The sequence below is a fragment of the Periplaneta americana genome, chromosome 10 (assembly GCF_040183065.1).
Source record: "Periplaneta americana isolate PAMFEO1 chromosome 10, P.americana_PAMFEO1_priV1, whole genome shotgun sequence".
In the NCBI taxonomy this organism is placed as follows: Eukaryota; Metazoa; Arthropoda; class Insecta; order Blattodea; family Blattidae; genus Periplaneta; species Periplaneta americana.
Genome location: NC_091126.1, coordinates 150,441,909 through 150,462,155, shown reverse-complemented (window position 1 = coordinate 150,462,155; position 20,247 = coordinate 150,441,909). Strand labels below are relative to the sequence as shown.

The following is a 20,247-nucleotide window of genomic DNA, read 5'->3' as shown; positions in this document are numbered from 1 at the left end:
AATGCTGTGATCACATTTACTTGCCACATATATTCGTCCGTGTCATTATCGTAGAACAAATAGCAGCCTATCAGGAGCAAACTATTAATGACATAAGCTGTCCCTGCGATTCGCCATAAGTGTATGTCTGTCAATGCTACCATTACGTCGCATAACCCTGACATTGATATAAGAACGAAAAGACTCCGAATCATTAACTTCTGAATATCGTTCATTTGCAGAGCAGCCAGTGATATTGCATGATGGCTTTTGTAAAAAGAAACAACAAGCTTCAGCATCCCTTCCAGGAACTTAATTTTTCTTATGTTACTACCATATTTGAAAGACGCGTATTTCATCAAAGGTTTGTCTATTCTGTCACAGTGGTGCTTGATGTAATTACACCAATCTTCCATAAGCCATATAATCCCCACAAATATCATGCATATTCCACCGAGAATAAACTCAAAGCCTGTATTCATCTCTTACAGATTTGAAGGCACGGCCTCTGGGTTCAGATATTAAAATACGTATTTCACACCAACTATTGTATTAAAGCGCCTGATAACTGGCGTTACTGCTGCCCTTCTGAGATTTTTTAACGCAGCCACTACGTGAGTCGAATTTGTCACACTACTGCGCTTCGATACTCTTTGCTGTGTCTTCGGTAACAGAGAACATTATTCATATTATGGAAAGCTACGAAGTTGGCGATGTTATACGAAACACAATTACTGTAAAAGTGAATTATATTATTCTCTTAGTGATGCACACTATTAAAAATCAAATTAAATATTTGCCTTCCATCTGTATGGGGAAAACATAAAACATACATAAATTACTTCTTCATGTTCTTCTTCTTCTTCTTCTTCTTCTTCTACATTCTTATTTTACAATCTTATTAAAATTTGCGGACATATAATATTTATTATAGCATATTATCATTATTTCTTATTTCCGTTGCAAATGAGAAATATGTGGGTCAAATTATTTGCCTACAATAGTAATAATTCTCAGAGTTAATATATAGACAAATAATATATCCGAATTATATACTACTATCAATTTCAAATATAAAAATCTAATAACAAATTTTACTTAACACTAATGCTGTTTGGTCGCGCCAATATTTTTTTGGCCTATCTTACGCTTATGTATTGTTTTAGTGCAAGTATTGACCTTTTTTTTTTTCCGATGTACAATCGATTTATTGTAGACCATAAAACTTATTTACCTGCTTAAGCTGATTTTTTGTTTCCAGTTCTACATTGCGCAGCAAGTTTATGTAAATCGTCAAAGATGTTATTTTCCTCCATTCCTCTTTCACTGCAGAAATATTTATGGAGCTCATATTTGTCTTCTCTAGTTGGCAAGTCTTTACATCTTAATTAATCTCGCAATATTCTTTTGTCAATTTCCCAAAACTATTGAATTTTGAAATACCGCATAGAAGATTGCTAAGTAATTTCTAACTAAACCCAAAATGTTATTATTATCTGTTACTACTGAGATTGCGTATCTGGAAAATTTCAATTTGTGTGTTGGTTCTGTGATTTTTCTATCTTTTAATAACCCTTTTCTTTTAATTCTTGTTGTTGTTGTTGGTATAATAATCCGATTATAATAACTATGCAGTTATTCATTTGCTAGTAAAGTCATTCGACTGAAATATCGTTCAGCTCTTCTGCTGCAAGTTGAACCATTTGATTACATCATTTATCGACATAGGACTACTTAAATTTGTACCACAGACCTTTCAAGTTTCCTGGAAAAACGCTAGATGTCTCTCACAGAACTTGGCCCTTCTTGTACAATTCATAGCATTCATTCATAGCCATTTTGATTTCGCCAAACTGCACTCTTATTTCACTGCTTCTTGCACTGTTATTACAGTCTAGTATATACAGTCACGAAGCTCAATACTTGCTAAATATGTAAACATAGACATTTGAAAAATGCATCCGTACTTAGTTGCTAGCCACCAGGATCCCTACTATCGCCTCATCACAGACTCTTTCCCCAGCAGACGATAAAATGTATTGTACTTTCGATATCGTACTGTTTTGAAAAAATTAACACCTTCCTTCCACTATTGAAATACGAAATACATAAGGTTCATATATTATTTTGATGAAGTATATACTTACTTACTGGCTTTTAAGGGCACTGGGTAGTGATTTGTGATGAAAAATTCGATTTTTTGTTTTGTGTTTCAAAAAAAAGTACAAAACTTTCCCTTTCAAACGATATATATATTGTGGGGGTATCTCTGCAGATAAGCCCTTTAAATGGTCTCTTTAAATATGGCTGCGCGCTGGTAACGCCCCCTCAGCTCATGAAGCGAACGCGAGAGTTACACAATGTTTGATGTTGTATATTTCTGAACGGGGTCCAATTAGAACCATAAGGTAAATTTATTTTTGTGCAGAGTACACCCTGCTTCAGCTGGTAGTCTTCCTGAGTTGTTTGGAAGCCTGCCAATAGCTTGTTTATGTTGTGAAAGGCACGTGGTTATAATTGTATAGTTTCGTGATTGTAGGTCCGTTTTGTATGTTTGCAAATCGTTCACAGTCATCATGGGAAGGTATAAGAAATTCGGAAAACGTAAATTTTATGGAAATCAATTCAAATCAGTTGAAAATTGTCCAAATCGTTCAGATAATGGTGGTAGCCCTAACCTAACTAGGCCTAATTCTGCTTCTGAGAGTTCGTCTGCCAAGAAACTGAAGCATATTTTTACAGATTGTAATGACAAAAACAGTGTTAGTGATAATGTAAGTGATAATGGGTATGTAATTGTTCATTTGAGTGTGTTAAAAGAACTTTTCAATAGTTATAGCAAGTGTAAACAATGTGACTCACAAGACAGTGCAAGTGTATGTGAAGACAAAAGTTCTAGAAGAGGATTATCCTGTAAATTAAGTATATGTTGTAGTAATTGTAATTATAGTGTTTCTTCCATGTCTTCTAAGTTTTTAGGGTCATGTTACGATATTAATGCTAGATTAGTTTATGGTATGAGATGCATTGGTAAAGGAGTGAGTGCAGCTAATACATTTTGTGCTATTATGGATTTACCACCACCACCAACAAAGTTTAGTAAGTGCATGGATCTAATTTATAAGGCAGTAAGTGAAGTAGCTTTAGAATCTATGAGCAATGCAGTTAGGGAAGCAGTGTCTGAGAGTAATAATACACATCTGACCGTTGCATGTGATGGCACTTGGCAGAAGAGAGGTCATACCTCTCTAAATGGTGTCGTTACTACTACCAGTGTCAATACAGGCAAGGTTCTGGATGTGCACACCCTCTCAAAAAGCTGTAATATATGCCATGGGGCAAAGAATTTCGAGCTGCATGATTGCAGTATCAATTATGAGGGATATAGTGGAGGCATGGAAGCTGCTGGAGTAGTAGAAATCTTCAGTCGTTCTGTTGATAGGTACGGTGTAAAGTACACTAACTATCTTGGTGATGGAGATTCTAAAGGCTTTCAAAAAGTAAAAGAATCAAATGTGTATGGTAAGGACATTGAGATAACTAAATTAGAGTGTGTGGGTCATGTCCAGAAAAGAATGGGGGCTAGGCTCAGAAAATTGAAGAAGGACATGAAAGGGAAAACTCTTTCTGATGGTAAGTCGCTTACGGGGCGGGGTAGACTGACAGACACTGAGATCGATCTGCTCCAGCAGTACTATGGGCTTGCTATTAGAAGAAATGCAGGTAAGACAATTAAAGACATGCAGCAGGCCATCTGGGCAATTTATTTTCATAAATTGTCCAATGATGATGCTCCACAGCATGGACTTTGTCCTCCGGGTGAAGATTCATGGTGTGGATATCATAAAGCCCAACTTAAAGGTGATACATATAAACATGAACATTCACTACCAGAGGCAGTTCTACTTGCAATTAAGCTTATTTTTAGGGATCTGGCCCGAGATGACCTGCTAAGTAAATGTTTACATGGGAAAACTCAGAACCCAAATGAAAGTTTTCACCATGTCATTTGGGAACGAGTGCCTAAAACTGTATTTGTACAAGTAAGAACTCTAAATATAGGTCTGTATGATGCAGTTATTTGTTATAATGATGGATGTTACAGTAGAATTAAGGTTCTTGAAAAAATGGGCTTGACAATAAGTGGAAATGTTAAATGTGCACTAATGAATATTGATAAGCGGCGACTCTCAGAAGCCAACAAGAGGGCAGAAAATATGGAAAAAGAGGCCAGAGTCAGAAATAGGATTGAGAAGAGGAAAAGAGAGTCCCAGGAGGAGCAAAATCAACAGGAATATGCAGCTGGAATGTTCTAAAGGTACTGGGAGCTTCTAAATTACATACTTTATTTTAAATGCAGTTTTCCGTAAGTCGAGATTTTTCATACTAAAGTGCACTTTTCTCAGAAACTACTCTATCTATCTGCATGAAATTTTTACAGATTCTTCTGAGCACTGTATTCTACAAATTAGACCCACAGATTATTGAATATGACACACATAACAAAAGACAAAAATATATATGCATTGAAAAAAAATGGCAAAAATTGTTAATAAAAGTGTAGATTTTTTTTTGTTTGACTAAGGATGAAATATTTAACTAAATATAGGTTTAGAATTTACAATGGGCATTACTTGAGAACCTAGAAACAATTAATGGAATATGAATGAAGATTATAGGGAGTAATGTGCACTTAAATTTTGAGGTACAGTTAGAAAAGTGGGTAAACAGGTTATCAGTTATGACCTTTTTGTGCACTTGCATAAGAAACTAATTAATTGTCTTTTATACCACTGCATTCAGAATGAATTATTCTATAACCATGGCAATTTTTATTCCAGTCTGACTACTAGAAGCTTAGAAATATTAAACTAAACTTTTGTATTGAAATGCTTTAAATTGTATAGGCATCACTACCCAGTGCCCTTAAGGAACCCGGAGGTTCATTGCCGCCCTCACATAAGCCCGCCATTGGTCCCTATCCTGAGCAAGATTAACCCAGTCTCTACCATCATATCCCACCTCCCTCAAATCCATTTTAATATTATCTTCCCACCTACGTCTCGGCCTCCCCAAGGGTCTTTTTCCCTCCGGCCTCCCAACTAGCACTCTATATGCATTTCTGGATTTGCCCATACGTGCTACATGTCCTGCCTATTTCAAACGTCTGGATTTTATGTTCCTCATTATGTCAGGTGAAGAATACAATGCGTGAAGCTCTCCGTTGTGTAACTTTATCCATTCTCCTGTAACTTCATCCCCCTTAGCCCCAAATATTTTCCTAAGAACCTTATTCTCACACACCCTTAATCTCTGTTCCTCTCTCAAATTGAGAGTCCAAGTTTCACAACCATACAGAACAGCCGGTAATATAACTGTTTTATAAATTCTAACTTTTAGATTTTTTGACAGAAGACTAGATGACAAAAGCTTCTCAACCAAATAATAACAGGCATTTCCCATGTTTATTCTGCGTTTAATTTCTTCCCGAGTGTCATTTATATTTGTTACTGTTGCTCAAAGATATTTGAATTTTTCCACCTCTTCGAAAGATAAATCTCCAATTTTTAAAGTTCCATTTCGTACAATATTCTGGTCACGAGACATAATCATATACTTAGTCTTTTCGTAATTTACTTCCAACCCTATCGCTTTACTTGCTTCAACTAGAATATCCGCGTTTTCCCTAATCGTTTGTGGATTTTCTCCTAGCATATTCACGTCATCCGAATAGACAAGTAGCTGATGTAACCCATTCAGCTCCAAACCCTGTCTATTATCCTAAACTTTCCTAATGGCATATTCTAGAATGAAGTTAAAAGTAAAGGTGGTAGTGCATCTCCCTGATTTAGCCCGCAGTGAATTGGAAAAGCATCAGATAGAAACTGGCCTATACCAACTCTGCTGTAAGTTTCACTAAGACATATTTTAATTAATCGAACTAGTTTCTTGGGAATACCAAATTCAATAAGAATATTATATAAAACTTCTCTCTTAACCGAGTCCTAGGCCTTTTTGAAAGCTATGAATAACTGATGTACTGTACCCTTATACTCCCAGTTTTTCTCCAATATCTGTCGAATACAAAAATTCTTATCAATAGTCGAACTATTACGCCTAAAACCACACTGATGATCCCCAATAATTTCATCTACGTATGGAGTTAATCTTCTCATGGCGCGTCCTCAGGTTGCGGATAGAGGAGACGACCTCCAGATATGGAGGGTAGCTGCGAATATATTGAATAAGCAGTCGTGGACAGCCGTTAAAGGGTGGTCCTCCAGCTTGGGGGTTGGGCGAAGGGCTAACAACCCATCACCGTAAAAAACAGCTTGTTACATATCCCTACAATAAGCCTCGGAATAGGACTGATTCTCTGGCACGACCACAGCAAAAGCATTAAACAATTATATAAATAAACATTCCTATTCAAAAGTGTTAAATATTTGCAAAGAAAACTTATTAAACCTGCACCCGTCAAAATGATGGGTCCGGTCTTTGTAGGTAAACAGAATCTCTGGTCCTTCTAGTGTTAACCCATCATATCCGAAATAAAAAAAGTTTTTAATAATTGTCGAGAACTTGGAATATATACTAATTTATTGAACTTATAACGACTACATTCTAATTTTTATAATATTTTGAATTTTTCTAGGTTTTTTGGTGCGTATGATATTTCATACGATGGGCAGTAAGGGGCTATAATACTAAATATTGAAACAATTGGAAAATACATGAAGATACATTGGTTGATGGAAACTTTTTGTCCTTATCGTGTGTGGTATAGCTTGAAACACAATTTTGGTTGTAACCCAACATTACATTTTATGCAAACAAATTTTGCGCATTTGTCACATTGAGCATGTTGTCGTTGCTTTTCTTCACTGTCCACAAGATGACTTTTTCCATCATATCTTGTTTCCTAGAGGACCTGAAATAATGCATAATAAATTCATTTACAACTCCATTTCCCCTTGGAAATTGACTAATGCCAGAAATTTATTTTTTATAATTTTACACACATTAGTTAGATATCTAGGTCGCACACCTCGAGGAGTTTACATTGCAGAGAGAATGGTTTTCGCTTCTCTTCTTGTGAACTCCAGAAGATTCATCATTTTGTCCATATGGCGGTACAAATGTTACAAGTTCACAACAGTCCCAAATGGTCAGTACCACTGATCTGATTCGGATGCGATACGAACTCCGCAGATTGTCGAAAACATCGACGCCGCCCATGCCTTGATAATATTGACGAATGAGGCTTGTTTGTATAACCTGCTGCTTATTCTTCTCTTTCCTTTTCCATCTGTATCAACTAGGCTGTCCAAGTGCTTCATCACTGCATGAATTAGTTGCAACTGTCACTGTGCTATTATCTTGCCAACGAATGAGAGTGATCGTGTTTTCATTATCTTGTAGGACTTCGTAGGAGCCTCTTGGTTGTTTTTTCATATCACGAAATGGTGTCCTTTCCACTCTGTCACTACGAATTGTTCCTATACACTTTATATTATTATCGGTGAGGGATTTCAGTAGAGCAAAGGAGGTGAAATAATTACACTGAATAACAAAAAAAATATTTTCGGTGGATATCTTGGTATCCAACAAGCGTTCTAAGACAACTGGAATATGCTGATTCCGAATATGCAAACCATTTGTCTCTATTACCCACCGTTCTTGAGATATACGACATTAACCATTATGTTTAACAACTCACAGACAGGAATTTCAGTAGAGCATTTATTGCTACATGGAGTACTAAGGTAAATGACTTTAGCTAAGAAAATAGTGCAGATGTGCCACATGGCACGTAATTATAATAGTAACATAGTTGAAGGTATAATACACATGTAAAATACATATGTAGATATATAGAATATACTTCCATAATTTTAGGTGTGTTTGGTTTGAATTTGTTGGCTGTAGAATTTCGTTTATGCTGAGCATTTGTCATATCGCGCTCAAGCATCCAACAGTAGTCAGCCGGCATCGCTGCATTCCCATCGACCCTGATAGCATGGCTCCATCACCGATATGTCTTAATGAAAACGTTCATCGTATTTGTCGCTGACTGAACCTAGGTTCTCAGAGAAGAAATCAAGATGTGAGTTGAGGAGATGCATTTTGAGGGATGTGTTGCAACCTAGCTGTCTGTACGCACTGATGCACTTCTGCACAACATTCACATAGTCGATTTATTATTTGCAAGGAAATTGTCTACGACTGACTTCAATGCCACCCGTGCATCTCTTTAAGTATCACCCAGTAAGTCTTGGAAGTGGCTGTCAGCAATGATCTTCCTCATTTGTGGACCTATGCACACACCTTCTTTCACTTTCTCGTAACTCAACTTCGGAAACTTGTTACACAGGTACCCAAAAGCATCTGAGTCATTGTCTAGTGCCTTCACGAAATTCTTCGTGAGCTCCAGCTTTATATGAAGCCATGGCATAATAACTTTGTCATGCTCAACCAACGGCACACGAAGGATGTTTTTACTTCCTGTCTGCATTCTATCTCTGACTGGCCAATTTTTCTTTATATAGTGGTTCTTTCTATCTCTGCTGTCCCACTCACAGATGAAGTAGCACTACTTGGTGTACTCTGTCTGCATTCCCATGAGAATTGTGATAACTTTTAAATCACCATAGATACGCCAATTGTACTTGCGATAGCGTATTTTTGTTAACAAATAGAGACATGGTTTCGAACGTCCCTTTCAGGTGCATAGAATATGCAACTGGTACTGAAGCATTTCTGTTTCCATTGTGTAATAATACTGCCTTCAAACTTGTCTCATATGAGTCTATGAATAGTCGCCATGCTTCAATGCTGTGTTCCACCCCGAGGCTTGACATAAGACCTTGAACTCCGTGGAGTAGCAAATAGTGTCACTCATTGCAAAAAACTTCACAAGTTCTTTGTGTCTGTGCCGAAACTGTGAATTCGTTGTGCAAGGAAATTAAATTCTTTAAGATGTACCGAGCAGTTCAACTTGACCTTTCGTTAGTGCCAGGTTCCATATGAGATCGCATGATCCCGTATGAGTTTAACATTATTCATCATATCTTCTTCAGGTTGGTAGTAATCAGAGTCTGAGTCGTTGGCAGGAGATGAAAGAGGACATTCTTCTTGCGTTTCTTCAGTAACGTGTATTCTGCAGGTGCTGTTGGTATTGGACAAGTGATGGGATCATATGGAATTGGTTTAGAAACTGAAGAAACGTCAGGTTACTTTACAGATGCACGAGTTTTGGAGTAGAAGTGACGTTTGCCAAACAGAAATAAGAGTCTGTGATGTGGTTGCTTCATTCATGCCATATCATAGGAACTCCAAATACCAGATGGTTGATCTTCTTTTCCTTACTTAACCAACCACGCAAGTTGCATGCACAAGTCGAACAGATGAACTGTGGTGCCTACGACTTACTATTATCCACCTTCGAATGAAAGTATAGTTCGTATGCTTTCTTCGCAAATGGCATAAAACTCTTCTATTACATAGCCGCACATGTAGCAAAACACTTCTGGTAAATTTCTACAACCTCTGGATGCCGTAATATCCACCGTCCACTGTCATTGTCAATAAAAATAAGTAAAAAAAGAAACAAATGAAAGTAGGCCTATATTAATGCAACAGAACACAAACGACGATATTTTTCAGCATTCTATTAAAAATAACGAAAAATGACAAAAAAAATTGGCGGTGTTCCATGGAAAAATAAAATTTCGTCGATAATTTCAAAACCTGACGTGATAGAGCAAAACGGTTTTCAGATTTGAAATCAGCATGAAAAACTGCATTATAAACAGTAAACATCACGTCAGATATCTACCACTTGTTTATCAGTGTTATCAGTGTACATTATATTACCATCAGGTACGAAGTTTACACAAAGTTTTTCAGTAATGCAGGTGCCTAAAGTCTTCCCTTCTTCTTTGTTGCCTGCCCGGTATAAGGCTCAATCTTGATAAGATAACCGTTGCTTGTACATAAGCACCAAAATTTAAAACCATATCTAATAGGTTTGCCACGGATAAATTGTTTTAGGAAATGATGACTATAGTATGGTCCCATGGCTTTATCTACAGAAAAACTATTACCCAAAGGCATTATCATTTGTTGGAACTTTTGATTTAGATGGCATATCAAGGGACGAACTTTGCATAGTTTGCCATTTGGATCAATGGTGCTATTATCATTGATATGAAAAAATTTGTGAATTAGGTCAAAAGAATTTCGTGACATTGCTCTTGACACTAATAAATTGTTAGTATCCAAACGAGTTTCCCAATAGATATTTCGGTGCATAACTTTGCAATAACCTGATAGTATCAATATGCCTACATATTTGTACATGTCTTCTTTTGAAAGTTGAATAATATTTCCTTTTTGAGCAGCATATTTCACAGTTTCCTGAAGAAATTTTTCAATAATTTCTTCACCAAAAATCTGAGTGAAGAAGTCAATGGGTGTAGTTTTATTCTTCAATAAATCACTTACAATTGAAGGGGCTGGGCCTGTAATTTTTGAAATTCTTATTTCTGGATTTAAGTTTTTCTATTGGTAAGTGCAAGAAGACCTGCAATCACTTTTATTCTTTTTAGATGGTGGTGTCTGCGGTAATGATGAATGGGGTGGTACTATGTCAAGATCCAATTCTCGAGTTTCGCCTTGAGAAACTACTCTTACCTCCATTTTTTCAGCAAGAATATTTTTGCCTAAGTAAATAAGTGTGGCTTGCTCCCCCTCTTGATCACTTCCTGCATGATCCTGATCAGATTTCTCTCCATCCTTTGGTGGCACAACAACCAACTCAAGGGCTTCTGCATCCCTAATTTGTGTTCCCACAATTTCAGAATCATCCAATGTATCCAAATAATTGATAAGTTCTTCGCTGTCTTTGAAGTATTACATTATGAAAAGAGATCATGTCAAGTAGTCACCATATCCCATCGTATGATGCACTCAGGGACAAAAAAAAAATCCGGACACTTCTATATTTGCTTGTATTTTGTTGCCAATTATTTCAAAATGAAACAAAACCCATTTAAACAAAATAATGTTTCATTTAGCACCTTATACGACAACATTTGAAAAAAAAAATCTCTGATGACAAAATTTACAAAAAATTACAAAGGGCATATAACTATGGCATCGTTTGGTCTAACTGTTTTTTTTTTTCATTTTATGGTGCCTTAAACATTAAAAACTCTTTTTAGTAACGGGTATTACCCCCCTCTGGCTTGAATAACTGCATCCATACGTCTTGGCATGCTCTCAATTTGGTTAACAGTGTCTTCTTGAGGAATAAGTTCCCATTCTTCGTCAAGTGCTCGCCTCAACTCTTGTAACGATTCTGGTCTCGGTCGTCTATTCTTAACAGGCCGTCCCAGCATGTCGCACACGTGTTCAATTGGGTTCATGTCTGGACTCCTTGCTGGCCATGGAAGAACATGGATTCCCACTTCTTGGAGATAATCTCCGACCGCATGGGCAATATGCGGCCATGCATTATCATGCATTAAAACAAAATTATCGCCTACAAATTGGCCAAATGGCACAACATGATCAGCCAAACATTCATTTATATAACTATCAGCTGTTAGTCTTCCATTTTCAACAAAAATCAACTTTGTACGAGCATTCGTACACACTCCTGCCCAAACCATCACTCCACCACCTCCATACGGCACATTTTCGGAAATGCAACACTGTGAAAATCGTTCTCCCTCCTTCTCCAAACTCTTTCACGTCCATCAGGTGAGCACAGATTGAAACGGGACTCATCAGTGAACAGAACACAGCTCCACTGTCCATTTCTCCAATCCCTGTGATCATTTGCAAAACGCAGTCATTCAACTCGATGCATCCTGAGAAGTCTGGGACCAGTTGCAGGTCTACTTGATATCAGTCCACTTGCTTTCAACCTCATTCTAACTGTTTTGGCCGAAATTGGGCGTCCATGCATGTTAACAAATTGCTGGGCTACACTAGTAGCTGGCAGGTTGTGCTCCCTAAGAACTCTCAACACCATATACCTGTCTTCATTTGGATTTGTAGCTCTTGGATGACCCAAACCTGGTCTTCTGGTATATTCTAGGGTCTCTCTATACCGTTTTATGGTATCATGGGTTATGCTTCTAGCCACATTCATAACATTTGCAATGTAACGTACACTGCGTCCATCATTGTAAAGGGCTACAGCTCGAGCCACATCTTCAGGTCGCATCTTGTTTTAAGACAAATGTTACAACCCCACTTAAACTCAGAAAATGTAAAAATTAAGAAATAACGAATGATAACGATAATGAAGCACAAAATGGTTGAGACAGAATTGTTATAGCTGAGACTCCGAAAGCAAAATTGGAATATTTGGTTGTAATGGCTTGTTTATAAAACAAAAAACAATCAACAATGTATACACGTTTCCATAACAACAGATGGCTACCATAATATTGTATGAGAAGATAATGTTTTGCAAAATACCAGCAAATATTAAAGTGTGCGGTTTTTTTTTTGTCCCTGAGTGTATTTCATACATCGAAATATAACAATGAATTATAACATCCAAAAATAACCACGAAGATGTAATAATATTTACTAGGTTTAATTATGATGTCTATTTCTAATATAAATGTTAAAATTGTCACTAACTCATATAAGGACCACAGAATTTAAGAATTTACTTACCTTTGCATTGATTCCTTATTTCCTCCCGCCATGTCCATCTTTGCTATGCTATTACACTTACTTACTTACTTACTGGCTTTTAAGGAACACGGAAGTTCATTGCCACCCTCACATAAGCCCGCCAATGGTCCCTATCCTGAGCAAGATTAATCCAGTCTCTACCATCATATCCCACCTCCCTCAAATCCATTTTAATATTATCTTCCCACCTACGTCTCGGCCTCCCCAAAGGTCTTTTTCCCTCCGGCCTCCCAACTATCACTCCATATGCTTTGCTGGAATATGCTATTACACTACTGGCAGCAATGATAATGGTAAAATAACAACTTTAGGTGAGATTTATAACCTTTCCTAACATTGCAGATAAGATTTGAATTTTAATTAAGCCAAAGCAATTATGTACAGTCAATTAAAAAAAATTGTGTCACTTGTATGAAATATCGTACGATGGGATATAATGGTTTAACATAATCTGTTCGTATCAACATTATGAGTTAAGAATTGAAGCTATTTTGAAGTTTAATAAAAAAGAATTTACATTGCGATTTTAATTTAGCACATTTACCTTCCTTAATCGTAGACAGAAAATTTACTATACCACTCCTATGAAATCAGTGTACATACGATTGTGTTACTTTGTCTGTTAGGTTGTAGATAAACACAGTAATTCAGTCTCATTTGTAGTATTAAAATACAGACAAATTGAATGTGAGGGGTATCATACATGACAGTATGTTTAATTATAATCTATACTTGCGAATGTAGGAATATAAATATAGTAAACATAACCTATAATTTTCATACGACATAATATACCATTACATATGTAATGGCAAGGCATTGGAGACCACTAAAATTAGACAGAAAAGGACAACTGCTACAGTAAACATAACGTATAACTTCAGCATATCCAAACATCCGTGCAGTGCAACTGAAAATTATGGAATGGTGCATAAATGAATGTACAAGAATTTCGAAATATTTAATCGAAATAAAGGCAGGTATTACACATATGAACAACGTAATTTTCACACCAAAAATAATGTTACACCTTAACTCTCAAGTGAATTATGTCTGAAATGTCTCATAATCATTGTTTTACATTTTATTAAAGCAACTACACTACATTTGAAAGAAATATATGTTACTCTTTATGCATTGCAAATAATTTATATGGTTGAAAAGCCGCCCTTCGTGATCGGATTAAGGGAGTCACATGGTCTGCCTTACGGCCTGTATTACATCAAGATGCCAATGGCACAGTCTATTGTTCCTAGTACTCACAATGCTCCAAGCGGCTAGCAACTATCACAAGAAATGCAAAAAAATCATCCCAACTTTCGCGACTGTATATATTAGACTGTGCTGTTATCTTTGTTTTCCATGTCACTGATACTTATCCAGATCGCGACAACCAATATTTGAGCCTTGGTAGCTGAATTTACCTTCCAAACACACGTGGACTGTAGTTTGTGGACAGACTTGTAAGCCTTAAAGTCCCAAACAGAACCTCTTTCAGAAAATGTGAAAAAAAAAAAAAATCATATGTTCTAATTTAAAAATGTATTCGATGACATCATAGCTCATGCAACACTAACTACAGAAAAGATTCACATTTACAGAATAAATCCTTTTAAGAAATAAGATTCGACGTGTCTGAGCATTCCTCTTAAAAACCTTCCACCTAATTATTATAAAACACTTTGTGCGTTACTTTAGAAAAACAATCCTATTTATTCACATAACATCGAACACCAGGTTAAAAATACATTGGACACATTTTTATCTAACCTTAAAAAATGCACAGTGATCAGAACGCAAATATTTGGTGGACAAATTAATAACTTATTTGCATTCTAACGAATTATGAAACTTTGTACATGCATTACGCATGGCACATATGTTTTGTGTACAAACTCTGATTACGTTTGCACAAGAAAATCTACCTTTATAGCGGGTTCATTTAGACAGAATTAATAACTGCTTTCCTATCTAACAGATTTTTATGAAACATCGTACGGAAGTTACATGTAGCATATATATTTTGTGCACAAACTATATTTACGGTTCCATAACAGGAACTACCTCTTTATAGAGGTCTAAGTAAACAAAATTAATAACTTCTCTCCTATCTGACAGATTTTTATGAAACTTGATACAGAAGTTATAGGTGAAATATATTTTTGTCTACAAATTCTGATTATGTTTCTGTAAGAGGAACTGCACTTTTCTTGTGGTGAATTTAACCAGAATTAATAACTTCTCTCCTACATAATATATTTTTATGAAACTTTTCAAAACAATTAGACCTATAGGTAGCATACATAATGTAATCAGAATTTGTACACAAAAATATATGCTACCTGTAATTCCTGCACAAAGTTACATAAAAATGTGACATGTAGGAGAGAAGTTGATTTTGTGTAAATGCATCCCATGTAAAGAGTACTTCCTCTTATGGAACCGAAAAATAGTTTGTACACAAAAATATATATTCAACTTATAACTTGCATACAGTGTTTCATAAAATCTGTTACATAGGAGAGGAGTTATTATTCTTACCTAAAACGAACCCCTATAAACAGATAATTCCTCTTACACAAACGTAGTCAGAGTTTGTAGACAAAAAAATATGTGCTACCTATAAGGTCTGTACAAAGTTTCATAACAATTCGTAACAATGCAAGTAAGTTATTAATTTTGTCCGGCTAGATTTGCGTTATTGCACACTGTAAGATATTAGAAATATTGGATTTCTATGTGGAAAAGTGAGTGCCAAACATGCCATTCCACATTCGACAACAGTGACCCAAAACAACTCGCAAAATTTCAAATTTTATTATTTGCAATTTCTGAAAATAAAAGTTATTTATCAGATCATTATTTGAGCGTGCAAATAGTATCCAAATTTGATTCAACTCCCCTTGCCACATTTCCAATGGATATTGATATGAAATGGAATTGAATGGAATAGACTTTGGAGAAGGGCCACTATGACCCAGCACTGCGACCTTTCAAGATTTGTTGTACTAACCCACAACTTAAACGCATTCCAAAACCCACATTCCTCACTACACTAAGGTTCACTCCGCACCCAAATTTCGAAAGGCAACCACACTTGTCCCTAGCCAAGGCCTCTCCATGCATCGCCAGCTGGGAAATGTTATGGATTGATGATGGAATGGAGAAATGTTGATGAAATGTAGATGCATAATATGGGGAAATGGGAGAACTCTGAGGAAAACCGCTACTGCAACCTTCTCCATCACAAGTGTCATTTTCCCAGGCCTGACTGTGACACAGACCCAGACAATTTTTCAGTAAAGAATCCGAAGCTTGACCAGGACTCGAACCCAGATCGCCTGCATGACAGGCTGAAGGTCTGACCACTCAGCCTCCACACATGTTTCCAATAGATATTACAATAAACGTGGATCAGCCAAGGCTACAGGAAGTGCAACACAAAGGTAGATACATACATTTAGTTGATCTCTGATCCACTGATCACAAGCAAAGTGAAAGCACAACCAATGCGTGCAAGCAGAAAAACAGTAAAATGCAACCAACTGTTGGGGTGAAGTCAGTGCAATACAGACCAGTGCACAGTGGACCAGCCTGAGTAAAAAATGGGACAAAATTGAAAAAAAAAAAAAGACCTTTTTTTTTTATAATACATTTGACAGTGTATACTCATAGTAGAGATGCTGGTGAGCACTAAACTCATGATGCATCATTGATAACATGTTTTAACAGTTGTGGCTACAGCCTTGAAAAAGAGCTGTTGTAACCAGGCGATAGCACACCAGTCAGTCCTGGGCCATGCGCTTGAGACAGTGGTGTGTGTTAGTGGTCATATTCGTGAATAAAGAAATAACAATGGCTGAGAATGTTAGAACAAATGGTAGGTTTTATTAGGAATACATGTAATTTTGAATTGGTTTATATGGAGTGTAAATATTTGTGATAACTCGAAGGAATGCAATTTAAGTATATATATTTTGGTTTTCAATATTTAAAGAGGGTTATAAAATGTGTCACTCGATGTTAGAAAAACTTTCGTGTCGATGGTTTAAACAGACCCTATAGATTGCATAAAAGTCGTATTCAGCTGCAGCTACTTGCACTTTTCTGTTTAATGTGCTAAAATTCAGATACCTACGTACAGTATTATTTATTACTATTCCAGATGACTGCTGTTTTTTACACTGTGAAATCATGGAAGCCTTGCTACAAAATAATAATGATAAGACAGCTGTTCATGAGTTTGTTATTTCATAATTAGGATTACGTGAAAATTGTCAACAAGATTTTTCTTCACAATTAAGAAAAAAAATAGTTCATTCTGCAGTAATTTGAATAAAAGATAGCAGAATTGCTACAGAGTGAAAAATAAATAGGAAGAAAAATAAGGCAGTTCATTGGATCAAGAATTTAAGCTGGTTCCATGTAATAAATTTCTTGTTGAACATGTGGCTGGATGTTCACAGTTGTATAGTCATTCTGGTCATCCAAGAAAATTGTTCTCTGAATCATCTCAGAATATCAAGAGGAGGAAAATTGAACATCTCAGAGAAGCTGCCGATCCTACTGCATTTGCTCTCGCTACTCAGATAAGTCTGAAGGCTTCTGGTAAAAGGAAGCAGCTAAACTTATGGGAAATGCTGTAAGTACACCAACACATGCAGCAAAAATTCCAATTGCATAACGAGCATAGTGGGTTCCTGCAAAAATGTTGCAAAATATAGTGGTGATGACGTTTTAGCCCTGATAATGGATACGAAATTACCTAAGTACCAGTACACTTTATTGAGACTACAAGCAAAATGTAGAAATGTAGATTTATATGCAGCGTACAATGAAGTTCGAGAAGCAAAGCTGCATTGCTATCCTTGTGATATTACTCTGACAGAAATAAGTGCAGAAATGAAGTTACAGAGTCTGTTAGATCATACAGCAAGACGAATTTATGAAAAGGAGAAAGGAAGAAATTCAGAGTCGGTTTCCAAATGAGATGGGACTTCTTGTGGACCAACCTAAACCAGGAGAGAGTGGAAACTCAATTGGAATACTCCTAGAAGATTCTTCTCAAATCCCGAATTAACATATCCACAACCGGGATAGACAAAGACTTAATTATACGTTTTGCAGTTGTTCTTCGAGTAATTTCTAATGGAAGAGACATTAAAAATTACAAAATTGTTCATTCAGAAGTATCCCTAGTTTAACATCCCAGCTAGCATACACAAAATTCTCATCCATGGGTCTCAGATTATTAAGGGAACCCGTATGTTAAAATTTTAGATTTTCATGCATTTACATATTTTTAAGTAACTAGGCTGTTTTTGCATATAATGAGATAAAATTTTGAACACTCGTTCTTAAAAGTAGGAGAAAACATAATTTATAATTGCATATAAATGGACATAGTAGTTTTGGAATAATTCAGATGTAAATTATGCTAATTAATTATACATAATCAATTTGATAGGTACACTTTTCAAAGAATGTATTAAGCCTAGAGACTTGAAACTTTGGAGGCCTAGTAATAATGCTTTTGGCTATAATTTTCTACCTCTGCTAGAATGCTGACTTATTTCTAACATTATTTAAATCAATTTCATTTTTTATAATTAATTTACATAGAAAAACAATCAATCCTGTGTGACTGGTAATGGAACTAATAATGTTAGAACATTAATTGTGGTAGCAAACAGTTACTAATACAATAATAAAGCACTGTTCCAAATTTCAGACTGATAGCTGCAATAGTTTTTTAGAAAAGTGTACCTAAAGTATAAAAAATGTAGTTTTGAGAAAACAGTGGATAAAGTTCAAACTTACAATTACTGTAGTTTCAATGCATCCCTGGATTGTAATCATCTTCCTTCTCCTTTTCTTCCTCTTCTCGTCTTCTTTTCTGGTTCCTCTTTGCAGTTCTATGCTCTTTTGACTGGGTTTGCATCGCTTTCTCAGCTTCTTTTACTCTTCGGACATCGATGGCACATAGCGCACGTTCCATATTCAATCCTGGTTTTATGCCCATCAACTCCAGAACTTTCTTTCTGCTGCTACTGCCATCATTGAAAGTGATAACAGCATCCAGGACACCAGTCTTGAGGACATTCAGGCCCACAAACACTGTCTTTGGCAATCTTTCCCATATGCAGTTGTTGAAACTTTCATTGGGGTTTTGGGTGCAGCCGTGTGTACATTTCTCTAACAGCTTCTTGTCAGCAAGATCTCTGAATATTGGCTTTACCTTCAACATGACAGCTTCTGGTAGGGAATGTCTGTGATCATATACTTTATTTTGAGCTTGTGCCTTATTATAACCGCACCACGAATCCAGACCTTTGGGACAGAGTTGATGGTATGGTTTCTCGTTGGTTGAAATTTTATGGAAGTATGTAGCCCATACACTCTTCCTCATTTCTTCCACATTCCCTGTGTTTCTTCTAATGGCTAAGCCATAGTAGGTCTGAAAGAGATCAATTTCTGTATTGGTCAAACGACCCGCTCCAGCTAGTGTCTTGCCATCATCCAGTTTTATCCCCTTTAGCTCCTTCTTGAGTCTTCCCAGTCGTGCTCCCATTCTCTTGTGAACGTGGCCTATGCATTCAAGTTTTTCAATTTCTACCCCCTCCCCATAGGGTTTGTCTTCTTGTACCTTTTTGAAACCCTTGCTGTCACCATCACCAAGATATTGCACATACCGAATATTCAGAGAATCCTCAGACTGCCTAAAAATGTTCACTGCACCTTGCACCTCCATTCCTCCACTATAACCTTTATAGTTTTTTTGTACATATATGTACAGTTCCCTTTCCCTGTGAACATGTCTGACAATATTTAGTCAATATTTCCACTGCCAACACCTTGCCCGTGAGTAATGATGTTGCAGTGACAACACCATTTAGTGACGTATGCCCCCGCTTTTGCCAACTGCCATCGAAAGCCCCACATATGTCTCTGTTGTTACCATTCAACTCCACAGTTTCCATTGCAGCTTTTCTCATTGAGGCTTCTGCAATTTCAGAGAGGGATTCATTTATAAAGAAAACTTCTCTGTCAAACCTAGCAGGTGGAGGAGGAAGATTCATAATAGCACAAAATGTTTGTGCAGCGTGTCTGCCCTTACCAATGCTTCGCATACCATACACAAGTCTTGTATTTACATTGTACAGCCTATTTCTGTTCATTGCAGATGTCATTGTGGACTTTACACTTTCACAATTACTGCAATGTAAATTTATTTTTGTTGCCAATCCCTTCCTGGAACTAATGTTTTCAAACATTTCCACACAGTCTTCACTATTGCAGTATTTGCATTTCACATGCTGTTTTATGAAGTCAGATAGTATACCTAAATCTATAATAATATTATTATTACTAGATGATGACACATTTTGACCTTCAGTACCTGTTATATTCTCATTCTCCAAATAAACAAGTTTTTTCTTGGATGAGCTAGGTGTAGGTTCATTGTTTTTCTCTGCCCTAACCTCAATGCTGGGGGTACAACTAACACTGTTTGTATTTGTATATTGATTGCCACGGAACTTACGTTTTTTC

The 20,247-nt window shown here is 36.5% G+C and overlaps 1 protein-coding gene across 4 annotated transcripts in view; it reads left to right on the top strand.

Annotated features, from left to right (window-relative positions):
- The first annotated feature begins 2,151 nt into the window (after nt 1–2,151).
- Nucleotides 2,152–20,247, top strand: part of LOC138708099 (uncharacterized) — a 204,001-nt gene continuing 185,905 nt past the window's right edge. For all 4 annotated transcript variants that reach the window (XR_011334575.1, XR_011334574.1, XR_011334573.1 and 1 more), the window contains exon 1: nt 2,152–4,297. Coding sequence is in view for 1 of the 4 variants with exons in the window: in XM_069838286.1 (XP_069694387.1) it covers nt 2,556–4,295 (1,740 nt within the window). In the remaining 3 variants the exon portion in view is untranslated. The remainder of the gene's footprint in view (nt 4,298–20,247) is intronic.